At 40.4% G+C, this 24745-nt stretch overlaps 1 protein-coding gene across 4 annotated transcripts in view; it reads right to left on the minus strand.

Annotated features, from left to right (window-relative positions):
• The window catches only part of slc9a5 (solute carrier family 9 member A5), a 169890-nt gene that overhangs the window by 48191 nt on the left and 96954 nt on the right, over window positions 1–24745 (minus strand). For all 4 annotated transcript variants that reach the window (XM_069901419.1, XM_069901420.1, XM_069901423.1 and 1 more), the window contains exons 6-9: window positions 22260–22480; window positions 19823–20025; window positions 14500–14589; window positions 10697–10767 (exon numbers count right to left, since the gene is read on the minus strand). In XM_069901419.1, coding sequence (XP_069757520.1) covers window positions 10697–10767; window positions 14500–14589; window positions 19823–20025; window positions 22260–22480 — 585 coding nt within the window. The remainder of the gene's footprint in view (window positions 1–10696; window positions 10768–14499; window positions 14590–19822; window positions 20026–22259; window positions 22481–24745) is intronic.

The following is a 24745-nucleotide window of genomic DNA, read 5'->3' on the forward strand; positions in this document are numbered from 1 at the left end:
AATGAGTCCAATTAGACATGTAAAAATAGCCAGAATGGCTGGAGTCATTCAATTCCTTTATTTCCAAACAGCTCTAAGAATTGTTATAGAGTTATATTTCATCTAGCTATTGATAAAATAATTGATGAAATAATTGAACCTTTTGCTTTCCCTTCCTATTCATTTACATTTACTTCACACACTTGAACTGCTGTATGCAGCAAGGTCAAGAGGAATCTGCAGTAATCTTGAGGATAGGAATATGTTAAGTTGTGCTTAACTCAACAGCAATTAAACATTTCATGATTTACAATAAATCAGAAACAAATTTAAAATTGAAGATGCTGCAATATGCCAGTTTTCTTGACTTGGTCAAATGATAAGTGCACCTTCTTTAGGTGTGAGTGTGAAGTAGTTTACACCAGCCTCCATCCCAGCTGCTCAGTCTGGTGTGGATAATAGTGAGAACAGGGACACTTACCAAAACATGCAGCTTATTACATAAACTCCTTTTTATCCACGTGTTTATTTATCTGACAACATCTCTATCATGACTTAAACTCAACTTAGGAGCATATTTGCAATATTTTCTTATGTTCGCTTTAAAACAATTCCTAATGGAGTGGAAAATTAACAAAGTTTGGAGCATTGACGCTGATTTTGAAATTCAACTCAGGCAACCCACATTCATTATCTGGGGCACACTATATCCAACTTCAAAATTCCTTCACCGAAACTCTCTTGTGCACCAAAAATGCTGATCCATCGCCTGGTAGGCCCAGTGGTATTTAAATAAACATTCCTTCATATCAAAGTGTAGATGCTGTTTTAATTTATTTTCATTTACCTAAAGCAACTATGATATCAGGTCCTCCCAAAGTGCTTTACAAACCTTCAGATATTTTTGATATGCATTTAGTTACAATGTAAGGAAAACTTCACCAGAACTAAAGTAATTCAAGAAGGAACAGTTAAGGATGAAGTTAAGGATGGGTGATAAATACCGGCATCCCACCCACCGTACAGGAACTGATCACAGAGCAAGATGCCAGAAATAACAAAGTGATGATCAAGTGATTGGGCCTGTTAACAGCATGCCTCTGCAATAAACTTTATGAAGAAGGGCTGTGAGAGAATATTTACAGAGAAACTGTTTAGACTGACAGACAACTTAGTAACTAGATTTCAGCTTTATTATCAGAGTACATACATGACATCATATACAACCCTGAGATTCTTTTACTTGCGGGCCAGGCAGAATTTCTACTTATCGGTAGTGCAAAAAAAACTGTACACAACATACACATGTAAACAAAGAAAGAAATGTAAACAAATTGTGCAATACAGAGAGAAAATAATCAATAAAATGCAAAAGCAAGAGTCCTTAAACGAGTAAAAACACGATGCTGGAAAAACTCAGTAGGTCAAACAATGTACTTTATGTGCAAAGTTAAAGATGTATATCCAATGTTTCCAGCTTGAGCCCTTCATCAAGGTACGGAAATGTCAGTGGAAATCTTATCTCCTAAGATGGAGACAAAGAAGGCAAGAGAATGTTGCTGGAGATAGACCAGGTGGTCAACCCTTAAATTGGAGGAACAACACAGAATATTCCGTCTGGGCACTCTCCAGCAGGATGCCATAAACATCGACATATCCGGTTTCTGATGGCTTACTCTTCATTCCCCCTCCCTTCCCTTTCCCTCTGACTTCTTTCCTCCAGTTCTCCATTCACAGAGCCATTCACCCATCCCCCTGCTTGCTGGTGTGCCCTCCCTCCCTTATCCTGCTTTTGGGACCGTGCTCATCCCCCTACCCCTCCCCCCTTACCATTTTGTTTGGGCGCCTGCTGACATTTTTCTTTACCTTCATAAAGGTCTCAAGCCTGAAAAGTTGGTTATGTATCTTTATTTTTGCTTTATAAAGCTGAGTTTCTCCAGCATTGTATTTTTACTTCACCATGACATCTGAGTACCTTTGTGTTTTACTTGTCCTTAAATGAGTCCCTGATTGAGTTTGTTGTTGAGGAGTCTGATGGTGGAGGGGCAGCAACTGTTCCTGAACCTAGTGGTGTGAGTCTTGTGGCACCTAGACCTCTTTCCTGATGGCAGCAATGAGAACAGAGTGTGTGCTGGGTGGTATGGGTCTTTGATCATTGCTGCTGCCCTCTGATGGCAGATTTCCTTGTAGGTGTTCTCCATAGTGGGGAAGGTTTTGCCTGTGATGTCCTGAGCTGTGTCCACCATCTTTTGCAGGGCTTTACGCTCAGGGGTATTGGTGTCCTCAGACTGTGATGCAGCCGGTCAACACATTTTCCACTACACATCTGTAGAAATTTGCCAGGATTTCCGGAGTCATACCAAACGTCCGCAAACTCCTGAGGAAGTAGAGGTGCTGACATGCTTTCTTCACAATGCCATTGGTGTGTTGGGTCCAGGAAAGTTCCTTCGAGATAGTGACTCCCAAGTACTTACATTTGCTCACCCTCTCCACCTCTGATCCCCCAATGATCATTGGATAATACATCTCTGGTTTTTCCTTCCTGAAGTCAACAATCAGCTCCTTGGTTTTGGTGATATTGAGTGCAAGGTTGTTGTTGGTGCACCATTCGGCCACGTTTTCAATCTCCCTCCTGTCTGCTGAATCTTCACCCCTTTTCTACAACCCACAACCGTGGTATCATCAGTGAATTTGTAGATAGTGTTATGGTTGTACCGAGCCACACAGTCGTAGATGTAACGTGAGTAGAGCAGGGGGCTAAGTATGCAGCCTTGTGGTGCTATACATTGGATATATATTGAAGGTAATTTGCAAATGAATGAAATGGAGATGGAAATGACTTTTTTTCTCATGTAATGTTAGGATTATTTGGAATTAACCTGCTTGTATGGGACAGAGGAACAGGTTCAACAGAAATTTTCAGAAAGAGATGGATAAATATTTGTTTTTTTTTATATAATTTTTTATTTTTCACACTATGAACCATATCAACCAAAATATGTACAAACGTTTCTCATTAAATTTACACAGTGGCATTTTCTCCCTTTTTCCCCCCTTTCCCTTCCTCCCCTCTTCGCACCCCCCTCCAAAACCCATTAATAATCAACATATACAATAAAACCATAAAAAAATATCTTCAAACAAAGGAAAATAAAAAAGGAAAATGCATCATCTATTTGTTACACACTGAATCTAGTCGTTTTGTCTTCTTATCATTTTCATTTTAGGTGATGGAGGTCCTTGACAAGCTCTCTCTGCTATGTTCCATGTATGGTTCCCAAATTTGTTCAAACATTGTGACTTCGTTTTTTAAATATGTTAATTTTTCCAATGGAATACATTTATTAATTTCCATGTGCCATTGGTGTATACTCATGCTCTCTTCCATTTTCCAAGTTGACATTATACATTTTTTTTGCGCTTTATCCAATTTGAGGCCTACTTTTTTACCTCTTATGTTACTTAAAAGAAAGATCTCTGGATTTTTGGTATGTTAATTTTTGCAATTTTATTTAATATCTGATTTAGTTCTTCCCAAAATGTATTCACTTTCGTAAATGCCCAAATTGCATGTACTGTTGATTCCATTTCCTTCTTACATCAAAAACACCTATCTGATAATGTTGAATCCCATTTTTTTAATTTTTGAGGAGTGATATATACCCTGTGTAACCAATTATACTGTATCATGCGCCACTTGTGTTTATTGTATTCTTCATAGTTCCAGAACATAACTTTTCCCATGCTTCATTTTTTATCTTTATGTTTAAATCCTTTTCCCACTTCTGTTTAGGTTTATAGTTTATTTCATCATTTTCCTTATCTTGCAGCTTAATGTACATATTTGTTATAAATCTTTTAATTATCATTGTGCCTGTAATCACATATTCAAAGCTGCTTCCTTCAGGTAATCTCAATCTGTTTCCCAATTTATCCTTTAAATAAGCTTTCAAATGATGGTATGCAAACATTGTACCATGAGTTATTCCATATTTGTACTTCAACTGTTCAAATGTTAATAAATTGTTTCTCAAAAAATAATTTTCTATTCTTTTGATTCCTTTTCTCTCCCATTCTCTAAAGGAAAGGTTATCTATTGTAAAAGGGATTAGTGGATTTTGCATCAATAATAATTTTGGTATTTGGTAATTGTTCTTTTTCCTTTCTATGTGGATCTTCTTCCATGTATTAAGTAAATGGTGAGCTTTTATATTTCATCCCACTTATAAAGTATATGTTCCGGTACCTTCTCCCCTATTTTATCTAGTTCTATCTTAGTCCGGTCTGGTTTTTCCCTTGTCTGGTAAAAATCTGATAAATACCTTAATTGTGCGGCTCTACAATAATTTTTAAAGTTTGGTAACTGCAAACCACCTTGGTTATACCTCTCTGTTAATTTATCTAAAGTTACCCTCAGTTTCCCCCCTTTCCACAAGAATTTCCTTATTATTTTCTTTAGTTCATTAAAGAATTTCTCTGTTAAGGGAATTGGCAATGATTGAAATAAGTATTGTATCCTTGGGAAGACATGCATTTTAATGCAATTTGCCCTCCCTATCAAAGCTAGCGATAATTCTTTCCAACGTTCTAAATCTTCCTGCAATTCCTTTTCCTTCTACATGGCCGCAGTCACTAGTTGGGGAGGAGCTGTTAGAGTAGCTGAATAAAAGCAATGCATTCCATTTATGGTGTACCCTACAGCTGGGAAGCACTGCTGGTAGAGGAAATGTTTGTCAGGATGGTGGAATGGGTACCAATCAAATGCTTCATATCAAGTTTCTTGACCATTGATGGAGCTGCACTTGGCCAGGGAAGTGACGAGCAGCGAAGTGGTTATCCTCCACCTTGTTGGAGATGGTCACTGATTGCCACCTCACCTGCATACACGTTGCTTGCCCCTGATCAGCCCACGCCTGAATGCCGTGCATCTTGCTGCAATGCAGGTATGGGCTACTTCATTTTTTTGATGAGTTGCAAATGAATTTGAACATTATGCAATTGTCAGTGATCACCCTCACATCTGACCTTGTGAAGGGAAGAAGGTCATTGCTAAAGGCACTGAGCATGTTTGGGCTAAGGAACCTTGCCTGAAGAACTCCTGTGGTGGTTCCAGAGCTGGGATTATTGATCTACACCAACCACACCACCATCTTCCTCTGTACAAGGTATGACCAGCTGCTGAAGTATTTCCTTGATGCCCACTGATTGCAATTTTACCAAATGCCTTGAGGCGATAGTCAATCAAATCAAGTCTTGAAATCAAAGGCAGTCAATCTCACTTAAACACAAGAATTTACATCTGGGATTAGATCTGGATGAAAGTAGTGCCAACAACAGGCAGTATATTATGGTAGATTAAGTACCATCTGATCGCACTGTTCATGACACTGTGAGCAGAACCCATTGTTGATCACTGACAGTAGAATGACTGGACAGTAATTAGTGGGATATGCTTTTGCTGAAGAAGACATACGTGGCCATTTTTCCACCTTGTGATAATATCAGACACTTGAATCTGCCTTCACACCAATCTCTAATATTAGGCTGACCACAAATTAAACCATTTACAAATCATACAATTCACATCCAATCATAATTTAATATTGAAAAGTAATTGTGATCATATTTTACTGACACAGACTTCCAACAGACTGGAAGAAACCAGAGATTTATATTTTCCTTTCACCCCAATATTTAACACTTGTCCAAACACAATCAAATTGGTTCATACTTTTTTTAGTGAGGGGAAACATTTAAATTCCATTAAATGCTCCACACACTTAAATGCCTCATGCACCTGAATGAACTGATTATGAGTAGAAATATGCTGCGTTTGCTCGGTACCAACTTATCTCTCTGTAACTTTGTACTTCTGCAATATGTCTTACTCATTGTACTACGTATGGGATGTCCATGTGACATGCTCACCAAACAAACATTCTCACTGCCTCTTGGTATATGTGTCAATAAACTTGAACTTGAAATAATAATTAAAAAAAAAACAAATTCAGCTGGAAATGCAAATAAAATAGAAAGGCACAAAAATGTACTTCATTTATAGTTCAATTGGAAAATGTTAATGTAATATAGAAAATAAAATGTCCACTTATGAGTTAAAGCTGATTACCATCATTATCCTCTTTCATGGTCAAGAAGCTTTTCAGCGCCATCTACTGTTGTAAGGTAGAATAGTCATTCAGAATTAGAATTTATTGTCATGAACAAGTCACGAAATTCAGTGTTCTGTGGCAGCATCACAGTGCAAACCTTCATATTATAAACCATCTTACAACAAGAATATTAAAAAAATTAAAATAGTAGAGCATGAAAAGTGAGGCCATCGATTATTCAGAAATCTGAGGGCAGCGGGGAAGAAGCTGTCCTTGTGCCACTGAGTGTTTGCCTTTAGGCTCCTGCACCTTTTTCCCGGTGGTAGCAGAGTGAAGAGGGTGGTGAGGGGTCTTTGAAGATCGAGGCTACTTCTTTTAAGACACCACCTCATGTAGATGTCTGGTGCCTGTGATGTCACAGGCTGAGTTAACGACCCTCGAGTTTATTCTTGTCCTGAGAGTTGGTGCCTCCATACCAGACAGCGATGTAACCAGCCAGAATACTCTTTGCGGTACACCTGTGGAAGATTTGAGAGTTTTTAGTGACATACCAAATCTCCTCAGACACCTCACAAAGTATAGTCACTGGCGAGCCTGCTTTGTGATTGCATCAATATGGAGGCTCCAGGACAGATACTTGGAGATGTTGACACCCAGGAATTTGAAGTTCTTGACCTTCTCCTCTACTGAGCCATCAATGGAGGACTGAGTCTTGCTCCCCTGACTTCCTCCTGAAGTCCACAATTATCTCCTTGGTTTTGCCAACATCGAGTTGTTGTTGTTCAAAGAGCTGATCCTTCTCCCTCCTGTAAACCACCTCCTTGCTGTTGGTGATTCTGCCGACATCGGCAAACTTGCAGATGGCATTGAAATTGTGTCTGGCCACACAGTCATGGGTGTATGATGAGCACAGCAGTGGGCTAAGCATGCATCCTTGGGGTGTGCCTGTGTTGATAATCATTGAGGAGGAGACGCTGTTTCCAATTCATACTGACTGGTGTTCCGATGAGAAAGTCAAGGATCCAGTTGCAGAGATGGGTACAGAGGCCTAGAGTTTGTAGCTTCCTGAGGGAATTATGGTATTGAAGGCCAAGCTGCAGTTGATGGAGAGCAGCCGTATGCATGAGTTGCTGTTTTCAAGGTGATCCAGAGCTGACAGGAGAGCCAGTGAGATTACAGCTGCTGTGGAGCAATTGTGACGATAGGCGTTTGCCCATGAACTACTGTTAGACTCACTAAAATACTGGAGTATTGAGTAGCTTAGGTATGAGTATCCTCATGATATTAAACAGATGCTCTGTGCACAGCAATACTGATGAGGTCAGCTGATGAATTAACAGACAGAAATCAGGGTTTATTGAGATGATGCTTGCACTAGAAAATCAGAAACAGCCTCTGCTCACTAATAAGCTTGAGCATTTCTTAAATTATTTAATTCGGATTAATAGAGGAAAATCAGCATATGGCCCATATTCTGTTGCTCTAATCACATTGACTAATTTCCTCTGAGGGATGAAAATACAAGCTTTCCAAAAGCCCACTGGATCCTGCTTATTTATTCTACTAGTCACATCCGCAAAATACCCCAGTGCAGACTGTACTTAAAACATTACTTCCCTTCAAAATCCTTAATACCCTGTATTTTGACATTTCATTTTAGGCATTTTTTTAAAAACATGTTTTCAATTTCTTGAATAGCAAGGTCACCTTTGTTACCATCCAAACAAATATGAACAAGTCCAAAATCTATAGTTTTGTTAGAAGATAACCTGGAAATTCGCTATTCCTATAACTATTTTTCAAAATTTTGAATGCAGATCTCCATTTTAATTGGGGGTAAATTGGGTGTGACGGACTCATGGGCCAAAATGGCCTGGTCCCATTGTGATAGAGTGTATAGAGGTGTTTGGGAGATTAATTGGAAAAGGTTTGTTAGAGCAGGTCACACACAAACACTTTAAAACAGAATTTTTGCAGGAGCTTTTGCAAGAGAGCTCAGAGACCCAGATGGACTGTTATTTGGAAAAGGCAACAAATGGAACAACAGGCAGTAGCAGCTTTGTCTGGAAAACAAAGCTGCTACTGCCTGTTGTAGACTGAAAGGGCCTGTTATCATGCTGTATGTCTAAAATTAAAAAAAATTGCAGAGCCAGTGTTCAACCAATTCAAATCACTCGGCGTGACATTAAGAAACAGGCAGGAGCTGTGACTAGAACAAAGGCTGCGTGAGCTTCTATTTGTTCTTTGCAGGCAGAGAGGAGAAAGATACAGGCTTTGCTCAGAGTTGGAGGGAGTGAGAGAGAGAGAGAGAGAGAGAGGAGAGAGACACAGACATTGGTTCCAGAGGGACAAGCTGGCAAGCTCTGGAAGACGGCCTGGTCAAAGGAGAGGACTGGCTATCCGGTGTTTCCCTTGGAATAGGAGAAACAGAAAGGAACTCTGTGGTGACTGAAAGAAAGAGGTTATCATCTGGAGAACCCTGAAGGGGGCAAGTTTCATCAGCAAGGCACTGAGGTGACTGATTAAAAAGGAATCAGTTGTGGATGTCCTGGAACAAGAAAAACTCTCTTTCTGAAAACCAACAAGAACCCTTCTGAGTGGTAACCATTTACCCGTTAAGCACCAAAGCCTGGTGAACTTCATTCATGTTAACTTCTGTGCACAGTACAAGAATTGCCTGCAACCCAGTGAGATTGGACTGTGTACCAAAGAACTTTGCTGAACTTACACACACATTACACACACATGCGCTTAGAATTAGAAGGGGGTTAAGTAGGTTAAATGAGTCAATAGAGATAAGTTAAAGTTTGATTCTATTTTCATGTTCAAAGATAATTAAAAGCAACTTTTGTTTAAGTAACCCTTTGTCGTGGTGCATATCTATTGCTGCTGGGTTTTGGAGTCCTCTGGACTTGTAACACCATGCTGTATTCATCTACTTACCAGTTCACCTACACTCCTTTGCCTGCCTCCGCCTCCCTCCTCTCCTCTACCCCTCCCCCCTCACCTTTTATTTCACGTGCTTGCCTGTTTTTGGTTAAACCTAATGAAGGGATCAGGCTTGAAAAGTTGGTTAGTCTGTAGATGCTGCATGACCTGCTAAGTTTCTCCATCACATTTGCGTGGTCCACTTGACCCCAGCATCTTCAGACTTCCTTGTTTAAATGCCAAAATGGGCACAGTGAGTAGATAGTTGGTGAGTAAGTGCCATTTGATAACCTTCTTGATGACATCTTCCAACATTTTTCTGATGATTGAGAGCAAACTGTTTTGGCTTTGTCCTGCCTTTTGTGAATTGGACATTCCTGGGTGCTCTTCTACATTCCTGTGAAGATTCCAGTGACTGCACTAGTATAACTAGAGAGTAGGTTGTCAGTACAACAAATAGAAGCTCACTCAGCCTTTGTTCTAGTCACAGCTCCTGCCTGTTTCTTAATGTCACGCCGAGTGATTTGAATTGGTTGAACACTGGCTCTGCAATTTTTTTTAATTTTAGACATACAGCATGATAACAGGCCCTTTCAGTCTACAAGCCCCTGCTGCCCAATTACTCCCAATTGACCTACAACCCCAGGGTGGGAGGAAACCAAAGCCCCCAGGGAGAACAGACAAACACAGTGAGAACATACAAACTTCTTACAGACAGCACAGGATTCGACCCTCGGTCCTGATTGCTGACACAATAACAGTATTGATCTAACCGCTACTCTAACCCTGGCGCCCTTAGTGGGAATCGCAGGTGAAAACCAAGACAGATCGTTCATTTCTCATTATCTTGCTTTTGGCAGTATTCTGGGACTCACTGCGATTGAGAATTGGGATATTCCTGGAGGCTCCTCTTCTCGTCAGTTAAATAACTGTTCCTCTCCATCCAGAACAAGATGTGACAGAGCTTTGGACTAGTTTGTTGGTTTGGGATCACTTCATTTTGCTTGGTAGCATGACGGTTTTGATATTTAGCAAGTTGACACCTCACCTTTTGATATGCCTCATGCTGACTCTGGTATGCTCCTGTAGACATCTAACGGAAACAGGATGGGCCCCTGGTTTGAGAGTAATGGCAGAGTGGGAAGTATGTGGACAGGTTGTAAAAATGTTTTTGGTGCTGTTGCTAAGTGCCAGTTGCTCATGTTAAAATTCAATCATTGATTAAAGATAGTTTTCCTCGACTCAACAACACATTTTCTAATAAAATTATTCCTGAATAGACAGTTTCTAATAACAAACAAACAAACAGGCTGTTTTAATATAGCTTATTTCTTAAGACATTAGCTGTATTATTAACAAATATTTAGTAGCACTACTTTAGCTATCATTTTTAATTTTCTTTTCTTTCATAAATGAGAAATAGAAATAAACAATCAGAAATCTTTACAAACACTTTCAATGTGGGTATCACAGCAACAAGTAACTGAAAAAGTCTAACAGAGAAATAATGACGTTATGGTGAAAATATTGAATCAAAGGCATTACAGAATTACAAGAGAACTCCCTGAAAGAATAATTTATCATTAAAAAGTTTCATACAGTTAGCCTTCCTTACTTGAATGCAATTTCCTAATTGAATGGAAATTAATGTAGATGTGTCTGCTTGTCTTTTTACTCACTTGTCTCTCCAATAATGGTAACCATGGTGACCTACAACATCTTCGACAGCTGCCAGAATATGGTCAAAAGCCTTTGGAAATAAGAAATAAAAAGCAGCATCAGATTTCCAAGCAGAGACTTGCTGCCATGGTATAAATGACCACAAATCAAGATGGACTCATCAAGAATAACCAAAGAAGGTGGAGAGTTACTGAAAGGGCAATGCAAGCTTCACCTGTGCACAATCCCATTAATAATATCGACACACTAAATGTGAACAAATAAACGCAAGTTAAATTTGTTCCCTTAATGATAGAGCCTCGGTTCAGCATCATCATGTGGATTTAAATCAATGGGGGGGGGGGGGGGAGGGGCGGGGTTCAAGGGAGCACTTCAGATGATTTATGGCACAAAACTATAACTTCACTCCCAGATAAACTCAATACCTTCTGCACCAGAATTGACCAACAGTCAAGGAAGAACGACAGCACACCCCCCATATTCTCTGATGATCCTCTACTGTCATTATCTGAGGATGACGTGTGGACTGCCTTTAGGACAGTGAATTCAAGAAAAGCATCTGGTCCAGATGGAACACCCAGCCAAATACTGTAAACCTGTGCTGAACAACTTGCCTATGTATTCAGGGATAACTTCAGCATCTCACTCAGGCAGGGTGTAGTACCCACCTGTCTCAAACACATCCCAATAATACCTGTGCCCAAGAAGAGTGTGGTAACCTGCCTAAACAACCTCCGAGTTTTGACAGGCTAGTGTTGAAGCATATCAGCTCCTGTCTGAGTGGTGACATAGAACCATTCCAATTTGCCTACCATGACAACAGGTTTATGGCAGATGCCATCTCACTGGCTGTACATAAAGCCCTGGAACACCTGGACAGTAAAGATGCATTCATCAGGATGCTCTTTATCAACTATAGTTTGGCATTCAATTCCGTCTTCCCCTCAAAACTGATCAGCAAACTTTAAGACCTGGGCTTTAATACTCCACTGTGTAACTAGATCCTGGATATCCTCACCTCTAGACCACAATCATGGAGGATTGGTAAGAACATCTCCTCCACAATCTCCATCAGTACCAGAGCACCATAGGGCTGTGTTCTTAGCCCCCTGCTCTACTCACTTCACACCTATGACTGAGTGGCTCGGTACAACAACATCTATAAATTCGCTGAAGATAGCACGGTAGTGGGTTGTATAAAAAGGGGAAATGAGTCAGTATTGAGGGAGACTGAAAACATGGCTGAATGATGAACTAACAACAACCTCACACTCAATGTCACCAACATCAAGGAGCTGATTGTAGACATCAGGAAGGGAAAACCAGAGGTATATGATCCAGTAATCAGAAGTGGAGAGAGTGAACAAATTTAAATTCCTGGAAGTCACTATTGCGGAGGTCCATCCTGGACCTAACACACAAATGTCATCTTGAAGAAAGCACATCAGCACCTCTACTTTCTCAGGAATTTGCATAGATTTGGTATGACATCAAAAACCTTTGCAAACGTCTACAGATATATAGTGGCTGACCAGCCTGGTATGGGGACATCAATACCTTTGAGCAGAAAATCCTGGAAAACCTAGTGGATGCATCCAATACATCACAAACAAAACTCTCCCCACTATGAAAAACTTCTACAGGGAACGCTGCCATCGGAGAGCAGCAGCAATCATCAGGGATCCACACCATCCACACACACTCTGTTCTCGCTGCTGCCATCAGGAAAGAGGTATTGGTGCCACAAGACTTGCACCACCAGGTTTAGAAACAGCTGCTACCCCTCCACCATTAGACTCCTCAACCACAAACTCAAAGACTCATTTAAGGACTCTTACTTTCCACATTATTTATTATTTATTATTGAATATTTATTTTTTGTATTGCAGTTTGTTTACATTTCTTTCTTTTACATTTCTCTTTTATATATGCATTTGTTTTTTTAGTAGTCTATTTTGCACAAATGTTAAGTAGAAATTCTGCTTGGCCATAGGAAAAAGAACCTCAGGGTTGTAAGTGATGCCATTTTAAATTTTTTAAATTTAAATTTTGACATACAGCACGGTAACAGGCCTTTTCGTGCCACCCAATTTACACCCCATTAAGTAACACACCCAGTACATTTTTGAAGGGTGAGAGAAAACAGGAGCTCCCAGAGAAAACCCACATAGACACGGGGAGAATGTACAAACTCTTACAGAGAGCGCTGGATTTGAACCCATGTCCAGTCCTGATTGCTGGTGTTGTAAAGATGTGCTAACCGCTACACCCACTGTGCCGCCCTCTGACAATAAATCTGAACTTTGAATTTATCTGAAATTAATCACTACATAGATGTCCAAGGCTGAACTGCAGTTAAAAAGTCAGTTCACTTGTTCAAATAGCTGCCAAAATGTGTCCTGCTCTAAATTATGCCAGATATGGATCAACATTAAGAGAAATGTGACTGAAATTAACAAAAGTTCCATTTTATTCAAAGCCCTGGATTCATCTTCTTTGACCAGGTTTGGGGAAAGGAGGATCTGATGTCCTCAAAACCAATACAGTTGGCTCTCTGCATTATCACATATTTGTAGTGTATGCTGAAGGCCAGGAAAGCAACCCTCTGTGCCTTAACGTTGACAGGAGCTAGGGAAAGTGATCCAGGGGCAACCTTTAAAAATGGGCAACTTTGATTTGCAGTGATGCAGCAAATGCAGCAGAAGGTATCAGCAACTGGAAGAATTTTTTGACATATCCATGAAGTGGTGATACTCAAAACAATTGCCAATTGCCTAATGCCCACAGAAACCAGAAGCTGAGTACAAGATCAGTGCAAAGAGCTTGGAGGGAAGTGATAGAGGAGATCTTTGCAGATTGTGCATTCTTAAGATGTGGCAGACATTCCAGGAACATAAAACATTGGGGTGGCCAAGGAGAGTCATATTTCTTGCTCCAATAGATATCTTTTATCCTGTGCATAAATAAATTTCATAATTTTTCTTCTAAGTAGCTGGTTGGCAGGGAGGTCCTGTTTTCCAAGAAGTAAAAGCAACCTTTGGAAACTCTTCAGCACCCAATTGACTCAAAACATTACTTTCTCACTCATTTTGCTATCCACAAGTTCTTCTGCTGGTCATGGACCTGAAATGTTAACCCTATCTTCTTCTCCCTATGGTTGCAGCCTGACCTGCTGACCTTTTTCAAAATTTTAAACAATTAATTTCATGTTTGCAACAATTGCATTATTTTATTTTATGTTCTTGTATTCCCATGAGTTTAGGTCTTTTTGCCCAGAATAATTCTTGTTTCCTTTCAACCATTCCCCATTTTTATTCAGTCTTCATTGCTGGTGATTATTTTTAAAGCTCTTTAGTTCATTCACCAGAATTTCTGAAAGTAATATCGATCTGAAAATGTGGTACATTAAAACCGCAGTTATTCAATTTAACAAAACACAGTCAGATCCCTCAAAAGGATGTATTCAAACCTGTATTTTGAAAGGTTTGAAATCCTCGAGGTAAGGACAATTACTAAGAGCCTCTAGGAAAACATTCATGGATTTATCCTCTGGATGATTGATCATGTTTCTTCCCCATGAAATATGCAAAGTAAACATGCATCAGTTAAACATATTCCCACTAAAGGACCTCCTTCTGTGCTGCAATCCCGCTTTGGTTATTGCGTTGTGAGTCAGTATCTGGGACTTGGAGAAGGGAATCAAGATCAATGGCTAAAGAGAATGTTCGAAAAAAAGAGGCTAATTTTAAACCAATGGATAACAAATGGGATTAACATCAAAGAAACAGATCAGAGTACCTACACGTTCATGCAACTCTTCATTTAAAGTTGGCTTGTGATGATCACATCGCTTTACCTTCAGCCACTTAATAAGGGGTTTAATCGTCAATCCCTGAAAATAGAGTCAAGTTAGAATTGAAGTGGTCAATTTATATACAGAAGTGATCAAAATAATTAAGCAGAGGGGTTCGAGGCTGGACGACATTCTGTCCTGGAAGCCACAGTGACTCAATAGAATTTTGTACTATGCCTTACTTGTACTTTGTATGAGATGTCTCCTGGTCTGCTCGCAAATCAGCCTCTATCACTGGTACAGGTGATAATAAACTTGAACTCAAGCATCAATGATTGGTAGGTAAAAGTATATGTATTACATACATTTTTATTTGTTCTTATATGTGAATGACAATTTCAACACCATTTAATTGTAAACTGGAGGAATTCATCAGTGACATACTAAAATGCAATGATGTTTATCGAATTAACTCAATATGAAAAGCGCTCACTGCTTTAAGAAAGACATATAATTAGTAATGAAGGATGGACCTTTCTTCAGATGAAGAGAATGAAGCAAATTCCACAAATCCAAATTATGTACAAAATGAACTGTCGTGGTCCATGGATCTCTTTTCAGAAACGTTACGTTTTACAGCAAATTCTTGTTTGATAGCAGTATCTAGTTATAATTGTGTAACTGAACAGTCCATAATAATTCTGTAAGCATTCCTCCAACATTAGTTCTCACAGATCTCCAGAAACCAATTAATACGTGTTGCTAAACAGCATCTTCCTGCTAAAAAAAAACTACAGATATTGGATGTCTGTGTGAGGTGTTGCATTTTGGAAGGGCAAACTAAGAAAGGACATGCACAGAAAATGGATGGTAGGCACTGAGGAGTGCAGTAGAACAGAGGGATACATAGTTCCCTGGAAGTGGCGTAACCGGTCGATAGGGTTGTAAAGAGAGTTTTTGGCATATTAGCCTTCATAAATCAAACTGCTAAGTTTAGGAGTTGGGATGTTATGGTAAAGTTGTATAAGACAATGGTGAGGCCAAATTTGGAGTATTATGTGCAGTTTTGGTCATCTAACTATAGGAAAAATATTAATAAGATGAAGATTTACTAGGCTATTGCACGGACTTTAGGAACGGAGTTACAAGAAAAGGTTAAAGAGGTTAGGCCTTTATTCCCTGAAGAATGAGGGGAGATTTGATAGAGCTATTTAAAATTAGGAGGTGCATAGACAATGTATGTAAGCTTTTTCCACTGAGGGTAGGTGAGGTACAAACCAGAGGGTTAAGAGTGAAGGGGGAAAAGTTTAGGGGGAATATTAGGGGGACCTTCTTCACACAGAGAGTTGTGGGAGTGTGGAACGAGCTGCCAGCTGAAGTGGTGAATTTGGTCAGGTGGGAGGTGCATGGAGGGCAGGTCAGTGGGACTAGGCAGAAAAATAGTTTGGTACAGTCAAGAAAGGCCTATTTCTGTGCTGGAAATGTTCTATGTTCTATGAAAGATCGCAGGATCCTCAACCTGAAATGTTAACTCTGTTTCTCTTTCCATAGATGCAAGCATTTTCTGGATGTTATTTTGTTATCTGACTGCTGTTGTGTTTTATGTGTGACTGAAGCTAGATTTTACTGTTCTTTTCTAGCATTACAAGTTTAGAAGTAATGCACACAATCCTTTTAGTGATCAACATCATTTAAAAATTTAGAATTTTTTTTAGCTGAGACATAACACATTTATTCAAGAAGGAGCAGGATGCCATAAAGATGAGATGAGTCAATATATTTGCATTTAAGGGGATGTACCAAGTCATGTTTATTGTCATCTGGTCCTCAGTGTAAAACATGCAGATACACAGCCAGACATAACATACATATGGACAAACGATACTTATGCAGGACAAGTATTTCATCTCTAAAAATAAATAAATAAATAAATAGATGCATTTCCTTTTGTACAAATGAGAGTCTCGGATGATTAGTGCCCGTGGGAAGAAGCTGCTCCTCAGCCTGGTGATGCTGGGTCTGATACTCCTGTATCTTTTCCTCAATGGGACCTGCTGAAAGATGCTGTGTGCAGGGTGGGGTCCTCAATGATTTTGCGCACCCTCTTCAGACAACAATCAGGTTAGATCTTGTCAATGAGGGGGGATGTGGTAAACCACTGTGTGTATGTTTAGCTGTCTGGACATGCCCCTTGGCTGACTGTACCTGTGGCTCCTCAGCTCCCACAGCCCCCTCCTCAGTTCAGGCCAGTTGACCAGCATAGACATGCCTCCATTCTATTGCTAATAAATGCCTATCGGTTTTACTTAACTTCTAGTCTTTTGGAGTTATTGATGGTGCATCAGGGTAAAGGGAGACTCCAGTGATCCTCTCTGCCACTGTTATGATCCTGTGGATTGACCTTCAATCTATTTCTCTGCAGCAACCATACTATTCTGTGATGCAGCCAGCCAGGACGTTCTCAATACAGCTCCTGTAGAAAGTTGACATGATAGCCTTGCCACTTCAATCTTCTCAGGAAGGGCAGTTGCTGTTGCGCCTTCCTGACAAGTGAGGAGACGTTGTGTGTCCATGATAGGTTATTAGTTAATTGAGCTCCAAGGAACTTGGTGGTCTCCGCTCTCTCTACTACAGAGCTGCCGATGTGTAGTGGAGGTCTTTGCTGGTCCTCCTGAAGTCCACAATCATCTCCTTCATCTTGTCTACATTGAGACTCAGCTAGTTACTCTCACACCATTTCATGAGATTTTCCACCTCTTCTCTGTAGTGCAACTCATCACTGTTGTTGATGGGACCAACTACTGTCATGTCATCTGCAAACTTGATGACACTGTTGGAGATAGATCTGACAATGCAGTCATGGGTCAGTAGAGTGAACAGGAGCGGCTGAGCACACAGTCCTGAGGTGCACCAGTGCTTAGCGTGACCATGCTCTAGATTCTGTTACTGACCCAGTCAGACTGTGGTCTTCCTGTTAGAGAGTCCAGGATCCAATTACAGAGAGGGGTGTTGAGTCCCAGTGAGGACACTTCTCCATCAGCCTCTGGGGAATGATCGTATTAAACACTGAGCAAAAGTCAATGGTGTATGAGGGATCATTCTCCAGATGGGCCAGGATGGAGTGAAGCGACATGGCTATCTGTCTGTGGAATGGTTTTTTATATAGAGGAGCTAAAATGGATCCAGCATCTCTGGGAGGTGTGCTTTGATGTGTTCCATCACCAGACACTTGAAGCATTTCATAATGATGGACAATGCCACAGGGCAACGAGGTTACTGAGGCCTGTTATTGTTGACCTCTGGGGTACCGGGAGGATACCTCAGTGGTGAAGTACATGATGAAGGAAGATGAATGAAATGCTGATGGGGAGAGAAGCTTGTATGAAGCATCAACACTGGAAATTATTTATTGAGCTTATTAGCCTATTTCTGTCATCCAAATTCAGCAATTGTAGTTACATTGCTAGTGTAGAGCCCAAAGGCTTGAAATAATTTCACAGGCTGATTATAAAGCCAGTATGGTACTCCAAACTGAAACCAGAATGGCTATAGGTAGAGTCACATAAAATGTGTACCCTTTCCATTCTATTCTATTTGAAGTGTTTAATGTCTTTTTTGAATGGCAGGTGTTTTAGCCAAACCCTAACTTTAACCTTTTGGCAGGTGGGAGGAAACCAGAGCACCCGGAGGGAACCCACACAGGTCATGGGGAGAACATACAAACTCCTTAGAGTCAGAGTAGGATTTGAACCTAGGTCACTGGCAATGTAATAGTGTCACTCTAACAGCCACACTAAGTACCTGTCCGCAGCCTCGAGATTTCTCTGTGGTAACAAGCTGAAGGGCAGGCAGCTTCGATCACATCCAACAGGAGAGGATAAAAGAGACTGTAGGCTCGAGTCCACTGCCAAGATATGGGGCAGATGCTGCCAATCCCCAGCAGTGGCTCCACTCACTGGGCTGACCAGGCTGCACTCTGAGCTTCCATCTCGAACCTGCATGGACACACCAACTTTCCCAAAATCACGCCCTCTGGCAGCTTCTCCTCAGTGAGCTGTGACATTTCAAAACCACCAGTAGAGTGTAGGATTTACACTGGGTTCTTGCCACAGCACTGCTCTGCAACAGGAAGGGCAGTGTGGGAGCCAGGTCTCCAAAGCTGCATCACCATCATTAATGAATCTCTTTAGACAGTATATAGTGTCAGGCCACAATAATCACTTTTAAACCAGAAAGCACAGGAGCAGAACCAGGCCATTCAGCCCATCATATTCACCCTGCCCTTCTATCACGACTGATTTACTATCCATTTTAACTCCATTCTCCTGATTTCTCCCCATAACCCTTGAATTCCTTCCTCTTTAAGAACTTATCTACCTCTGTCTTAAATATATCCAGTGACTTATCCTCCACACCAAAATGAATTTCATAGAATCAGCATCTTCTGGGTTAAGAAATTCCACCTTATCTCTGTTTTAAAGGGATGACTGTACACTGAGGCTGTGCCCACTGGTCCCAAACTCCCCTACCATGGGAAATAACTCCCAAGTTTGCTCAATCTGGTCCTTTCAGTGTTAATAGGTTACAATAAAATCCCCTATAATCAAATTTTGGTGTTTACATCTCTAACAATCACTTAAAATTTTAAGAAATATAGAATTCTTTGATGATCAGCTCTGCTCTACTTCCAGTGGATTTCAGCTTAGAAGTTTAAGGGCCAACATTTTGGTCAGCTAACTCTAAAAGCAAATTAAAAGAAAGTGAGGGCTCTTTCTAGGACAAATGGAGGTGTAAATTCTAACAAAATGTTGCTTGCCAGTGTACATTTCACAATGAAATTGAGAAACTGCATCTTGTGTTCTTCTTCTGGCTCTCCATTCCATTGGATGATGATGGTTCCTTTCAGTCAGTTTGTTGGGTTTGATATGAGGATACCCCACTCCTCGGAAAGGAATGGATTTAAGTGAGTAGGGGGTTGCACAGGTCCAGACCCACCCTCTTGACATCCTCTCCCGGATCCAGCGGCATGGTGAGGTCCAAGACAACTGGGGGAAATTCTTTTGCAGTGAAGGGCTTTGATACAAGGGGTGCCCTTTCAGCACTTCTCGGTATGTGTTTGCTAGATGGCCATTGACCCTATGAGATGGTTTGTCCACCCTTTGACAGGTCCTGTAGGGTTTCTAGCCACTCTCCTCACCAGGCAAGCCTGGAGGGGGAGCCAGTTTAGTCGCCAACCACCTGGCCACGTGACAAGTAGTACTGGGTTACATGGTACCAGTAGCACTCAGACAAATGACCTGACCAACGTAAAGCATGTAACTAGACCACTTACCTGAATTATAACTGTGAAAAATATAACAGTGATTGTTGTTGCAACAAAATAGTCCTTTGCCTTGACAATCTGACCGTTGAGAAGTATGACCAGTGCGAAGGCCACTGCTCCTCGTAGGCCACCATACGTCATAACAACCTGGTCAATTCTATCCAGTGGGACAAGTCGGAAATGATTTACTACCCAGCTCTGCAAGATTACCCCTATGGATATAAAAATCAGTCATAATAAACATTTTCTTCTTCAAGTAATAATACGATTCATCATATGGCAAATTAAAAAATTATTAATTTCAAGAAATGCTTCTAGATATGAATATTTTATTTAGATTTAGATTTCTGTAATATTTGAGCTATTACACGTTTGGAATGGATTTAGGTTTATATTATGGTCACTGGGAAATACACCAACTCCTTATAGACAGTGGTCGATTTGAATCCAAGTCACTGGCAGTGCAATAGCATTGCACTAACTGCTACGCTAAACACGCTGCTCACCGGTTTCAGTTAAAATTAACTAGTTTATTTGAACAGTTTATATTTTTCTTCTGAAAGGAGAGAAGAGTACGTGTAGCAATGAATACATGGCAAGATAAATACAAGGTACATACAAAATTAACAGCATTTTGAACTGCTGTGATGTTGAATGAGATGTCGTGTAGCATTGCAGGGATTTGCAAGGCTCCCCTTCAGGATACTGACATTTAATATTGATGAGTGAACAGAAAACTTGCTGACTCATCAGTAGCTTTCTTCGATGTGCACCTCTTGAAGTTTAGTCTATGATCGATTTAATAGTGAACATGCTCATTAATTTATTTTTGTGTCACTAGTGTCACAAAATAGATATCTTTTATTAAAGATTTTGATCTTTGCTCTATTTGCGGCAAGTTCAAGATCTACATCAAACCAATGTTTTGCAGTCATTTGTTTTAAAGAAAAACATGTATTGTAAAATTGAAAACAGCTGACAGTGTACAGTGAAGCAGGATCTTTTATGACCATCCGAACAGGCACATTCCATCCAAATCAGTCCACAGAGGACTTCCCTCAAACCAATCAATTGTTTTAGTGTATTTACGGTATTGAAGGAGACCATTCATTCCACTGAATCCATGCCTTATTAAAGGAAGTAATTTCCAACCACCTTTTGCAGTAATATTGTGTGGCGTAGGGGTGGTTGTGGAACAGAATGCAAAATTTCATGTACTGTGATTCCTTCTCCCGCTATCCATCAGTGTTAAGACCTGGTTAAAATCCAGTGGGAGAGAATTGCAAGATAGGTTTTTCTTTCAGAGAAGAATTTAAATCAAGGCACCATGTGGCTGTTAAAATAAACATAAAACTGCCTATAGTGATAGCATTCAACGTTCCTCATGTTCTGGTTTGGTTGCTCTCTGTGGCTGCCACACCAAAATGTGAATGCCTTTGTTTGTGATAAGTTACTGTTTGAAGACTGACTGCAGCCTTTTCCAGCAAAGCAGTAGACTGCACTCCAATCATAATCCATTGGTTGTGAAAGCCACTGAAATTGCCCAAGGAGAATATCAACCACAAATAAGGCATTACATGTGGAATGATGTCTAATTTCCCTGAGTAGATGACATGAGAACCCTTAGGCAGCCAGTTTGTGTTTTTCAAATATCATGGCACTCACTGAATAAACAAATTAAAAGGAAAGTTTTGACCATGCAATCTTCATGATCTGGGCTTGCATGCAAGGCCAGTAATTCTCCCTACCATAAACTGTCTTTGGGAAGGTGGTGCTGCCTTTTTAAACACCTGTGATTCATCTGGTGAAGATATTTTCTCACTACTGTTGAGAGAGTAGTAAAATAGTTTGACAAGAGGCACAGGTAAAAAACACAGAGATGCTGAAGGAACTCAGCTAGTCTCACAGCGTCCATAGGAAGTAAAGGTATGTAACTGACGTTTCAGGCCTGAGCCCAAAACCTGAACATTGGTTATATATTTTAGCCTCCTATAGACAGTGTGAGACCAGCTGAGTTCCTCCAGCATTTCTGTGTTTTTACTACAATCACAGGGTCTGCAGATTTTTGTGCTTCACCTCAAGAGGAACAGGTAGTTCTAGAGAGCAAATTATCTGTGTTGTACGTGGGACGTTTTCTGACCCCTGCTAATTTTGCTAAAATTCAACAAGTTCTTGACATCACATGGATTGAATTGGATTGGTTCACGACTTCTGTGATGGAGGGAATAGCAACAAGAATCTGTGACGGATCATCTATTTGGCACTTTTGGCTTGGGTGTGTATGATCTCACGCAAGGCAGAAGAAAAAGAAGTGGTTGAGTGAATTGATCCAGGGCAGTCTCTCACATCATTCACTGGTGGTTTAGTGGCATTGACAGGTACCTACTGTCTAGGAGACCTAAAGGGACAGGGTGGAGAGGAGAGTGAAAAAAAAAAGAGTACTTGCCTATTGCCCTGAAGACAAATGTGAAGAGAAGTGTGAAGAGAACTAAACCAGTATCCCAGGTCCATTTTGATGTGTCCACGGCAGAGATTCCCAACAGCATGAAGATAATTGTTTCTGAGCTGCTGGCTAACGTCTTCATTGTATATTTGACAGTTGTACGTGACTTCTGTGAAATATTCGCTTCCACATACTTTTTGCAACACAGACCGCAGAATGTGACTCTGGATATGGTATAAAAATTGGCTTAAATATTGTTCTTAGGTAATATGCTTTCATTTTTAAGTTAATTGCCTTCTGGAATAATATTGGGTGTCAGTTCAAACTAATTCAATTCATATTCAAGTAATAAGAATATTTGAACTTTCAAATTCAATGGTGACATGGGGGAAGGCAAATGTTCTATCCAACTCATTTTTCCATACATTCCTCCTACCAGTGAAACAAAATTTCTTTTGAATAATTAATCAATACACCGCCCTGAAAATGACTGCAGCATCAATCACTTTTTTGGTGTTAACAAGCAGTTCCTGCCATTAATTCTCCATCTATTTACATTGCGATCTCTCGTACCACAGATGGTTTCATGTGAACTTTTCCTATTCCACCTCAAATTAAAACTAACCTACTAATTCTCTTTTCTGTCGGGTTTTACATGTACAATCAAATGAGAATAAACTTAAACTTCATTTGCCTTCTTCAAAACGAATTCCATATTTTCTGCCCAACTCAGTCATCTCATGTAAGATAACAATTCCCTTGGCTCCCATCTGTGATTCTTCCTGGATTAAATGCTTCTTTTGCACTAGAATCAGACACTGTACTTGAGGCCCATCCTGAAGTGTACAGGTACAACCTGGTCCTATCATGTGCTAAATCCTTATTGATCTGGCAGTGAATTTCAACATTTGTTCCTCAGATAGTTATTAATGAGTTTCCAAACACTGCAAAATCACTCTCTTTCAATTTATTTCCCTTGTTCAAAATAGTTTGCTTAATTATAAAAAAGAGAAGTACTAAAGTTGCTGGAAATCTGAAATTTAATGAGAAAAGGGTCAGAAATACTCAATAGTTCAGGCAGCTTTGATGGAGAGATGAAGCATTTAACATTTCAGATTGCTGTCCTCTCATCGTTCTATCAGGTGAAAGATCATCACCTGAAACATTAGTTTGATTCCCCTCTCTTGCTTCCTGACCTGCTGGGTGTTTCCAGCAGTTTCTATTAAATGTGATTAAATGTAAGAATGGTTTCTGAAGCATTTATATCACATTTCATCAGCACCTCAACTCCTATTTCCCACCTCAGTTCTAATTCCTCAATAACCTTACTTAAGAAAAGTTCACCAATCTCAGTCCTGAACACATCATTTATCCTTGTCTCCATGGTTAAACAATCTAAGCCTTGCATTATTTTGTGAATATGTACACCAGGCCTCCACTGCTTCACAAGGTATCCAGGTCAAGGTAGAGTTCTCCTGAGTAGCCCAGCTGAGATCCTGCTACTTACAAATTTAATTATGCAGCATTGTTCATTTCATCTTGTGCAATTGGACATGTTTGTAAAGATTCACTTTCTTTTGGGTGACTCTGTGTCTCTGAATAGCCTAGCTATTCAGCACGGTAACAGGATCTTCCAGCCCATGAGTCCGTGATGTTGAAATACCTCAATTAACCTACAACCCCTGTTCGCTTTGAAGGGTGGGAGGAAACCAGAACCCCCAGAGGTAACCCTACACAGTCATGGGGTGGATGTACAAATTCTTACAGAGAGTGCCGGATTCGAACCCATGTCACTGGGTGTTGCACTAACCACTACGCTAACTGTGCCACCCATTTTCCTACTTTGCTTCCACATAGACCCAAAAAACTCTCCCTCTCCCCACCAGTCAATTCCCCCTCTTATCCCTCCTGTCTTTCATCCATATCCAATCTCTTTTATCTGTTGGTCTGTGCTCCTCCCCCTGCCCATTCTTCCCTCCCCAGCTTTTTCATTCAGCCACTCATACCTTGAGGAAGGGCTCAGGCTGAAACACCAGTTATGCTTCTTTACCTCTTGGACGCTACGAGACCGGCTGAGTTTCTCCGGCATTTCTGTGTTTTTAATCGATTCTCTGCTTCCACCCCCCACCCTTTCTGTCCACTGGAGCAGAGTGTCTGATGTTTTTTTGGACCTTTGCTTGACATTTTAAAGTCAAGCATTAAACCACCTCCTCCTCCAAAAGAACCCCCACTAACTTTACCACCCTGGAATTGAAGATATGAGGAACACTCTCCATCCTCTCTCATTCCCCTTCACTCACATTTGATGTGTTTGTCTCTCCTTCATTTTTGTTTCTTTCATTCCAGTTTTTCCAGATTAGGCTGTCTTTTCTCCTTCCTTTTTCCAGTGCTCTTGTTTGTCTTTGTTTCCCTCCCCTTGAATTCTCTCTTCAATTGTTTTTTGTCCATTTTCCTCTCAGGCGCTCTTATTCTTGACTTCCCTTTCTTAC

This window comes from Narcine bancroftii, chromosome 10, assembly GCF_036971445.1.
Source record: "Narcine bancroftii isolate sNarBan1 chromosome 10, sNarBan1.hap1, whole genome shotgun sequence".
NCBI lineage: Eukaryota > Metazoa > Chordata > Chondrichthyes > Torpediniformes > Narcinidae > Narcine > Narcine bancroftii.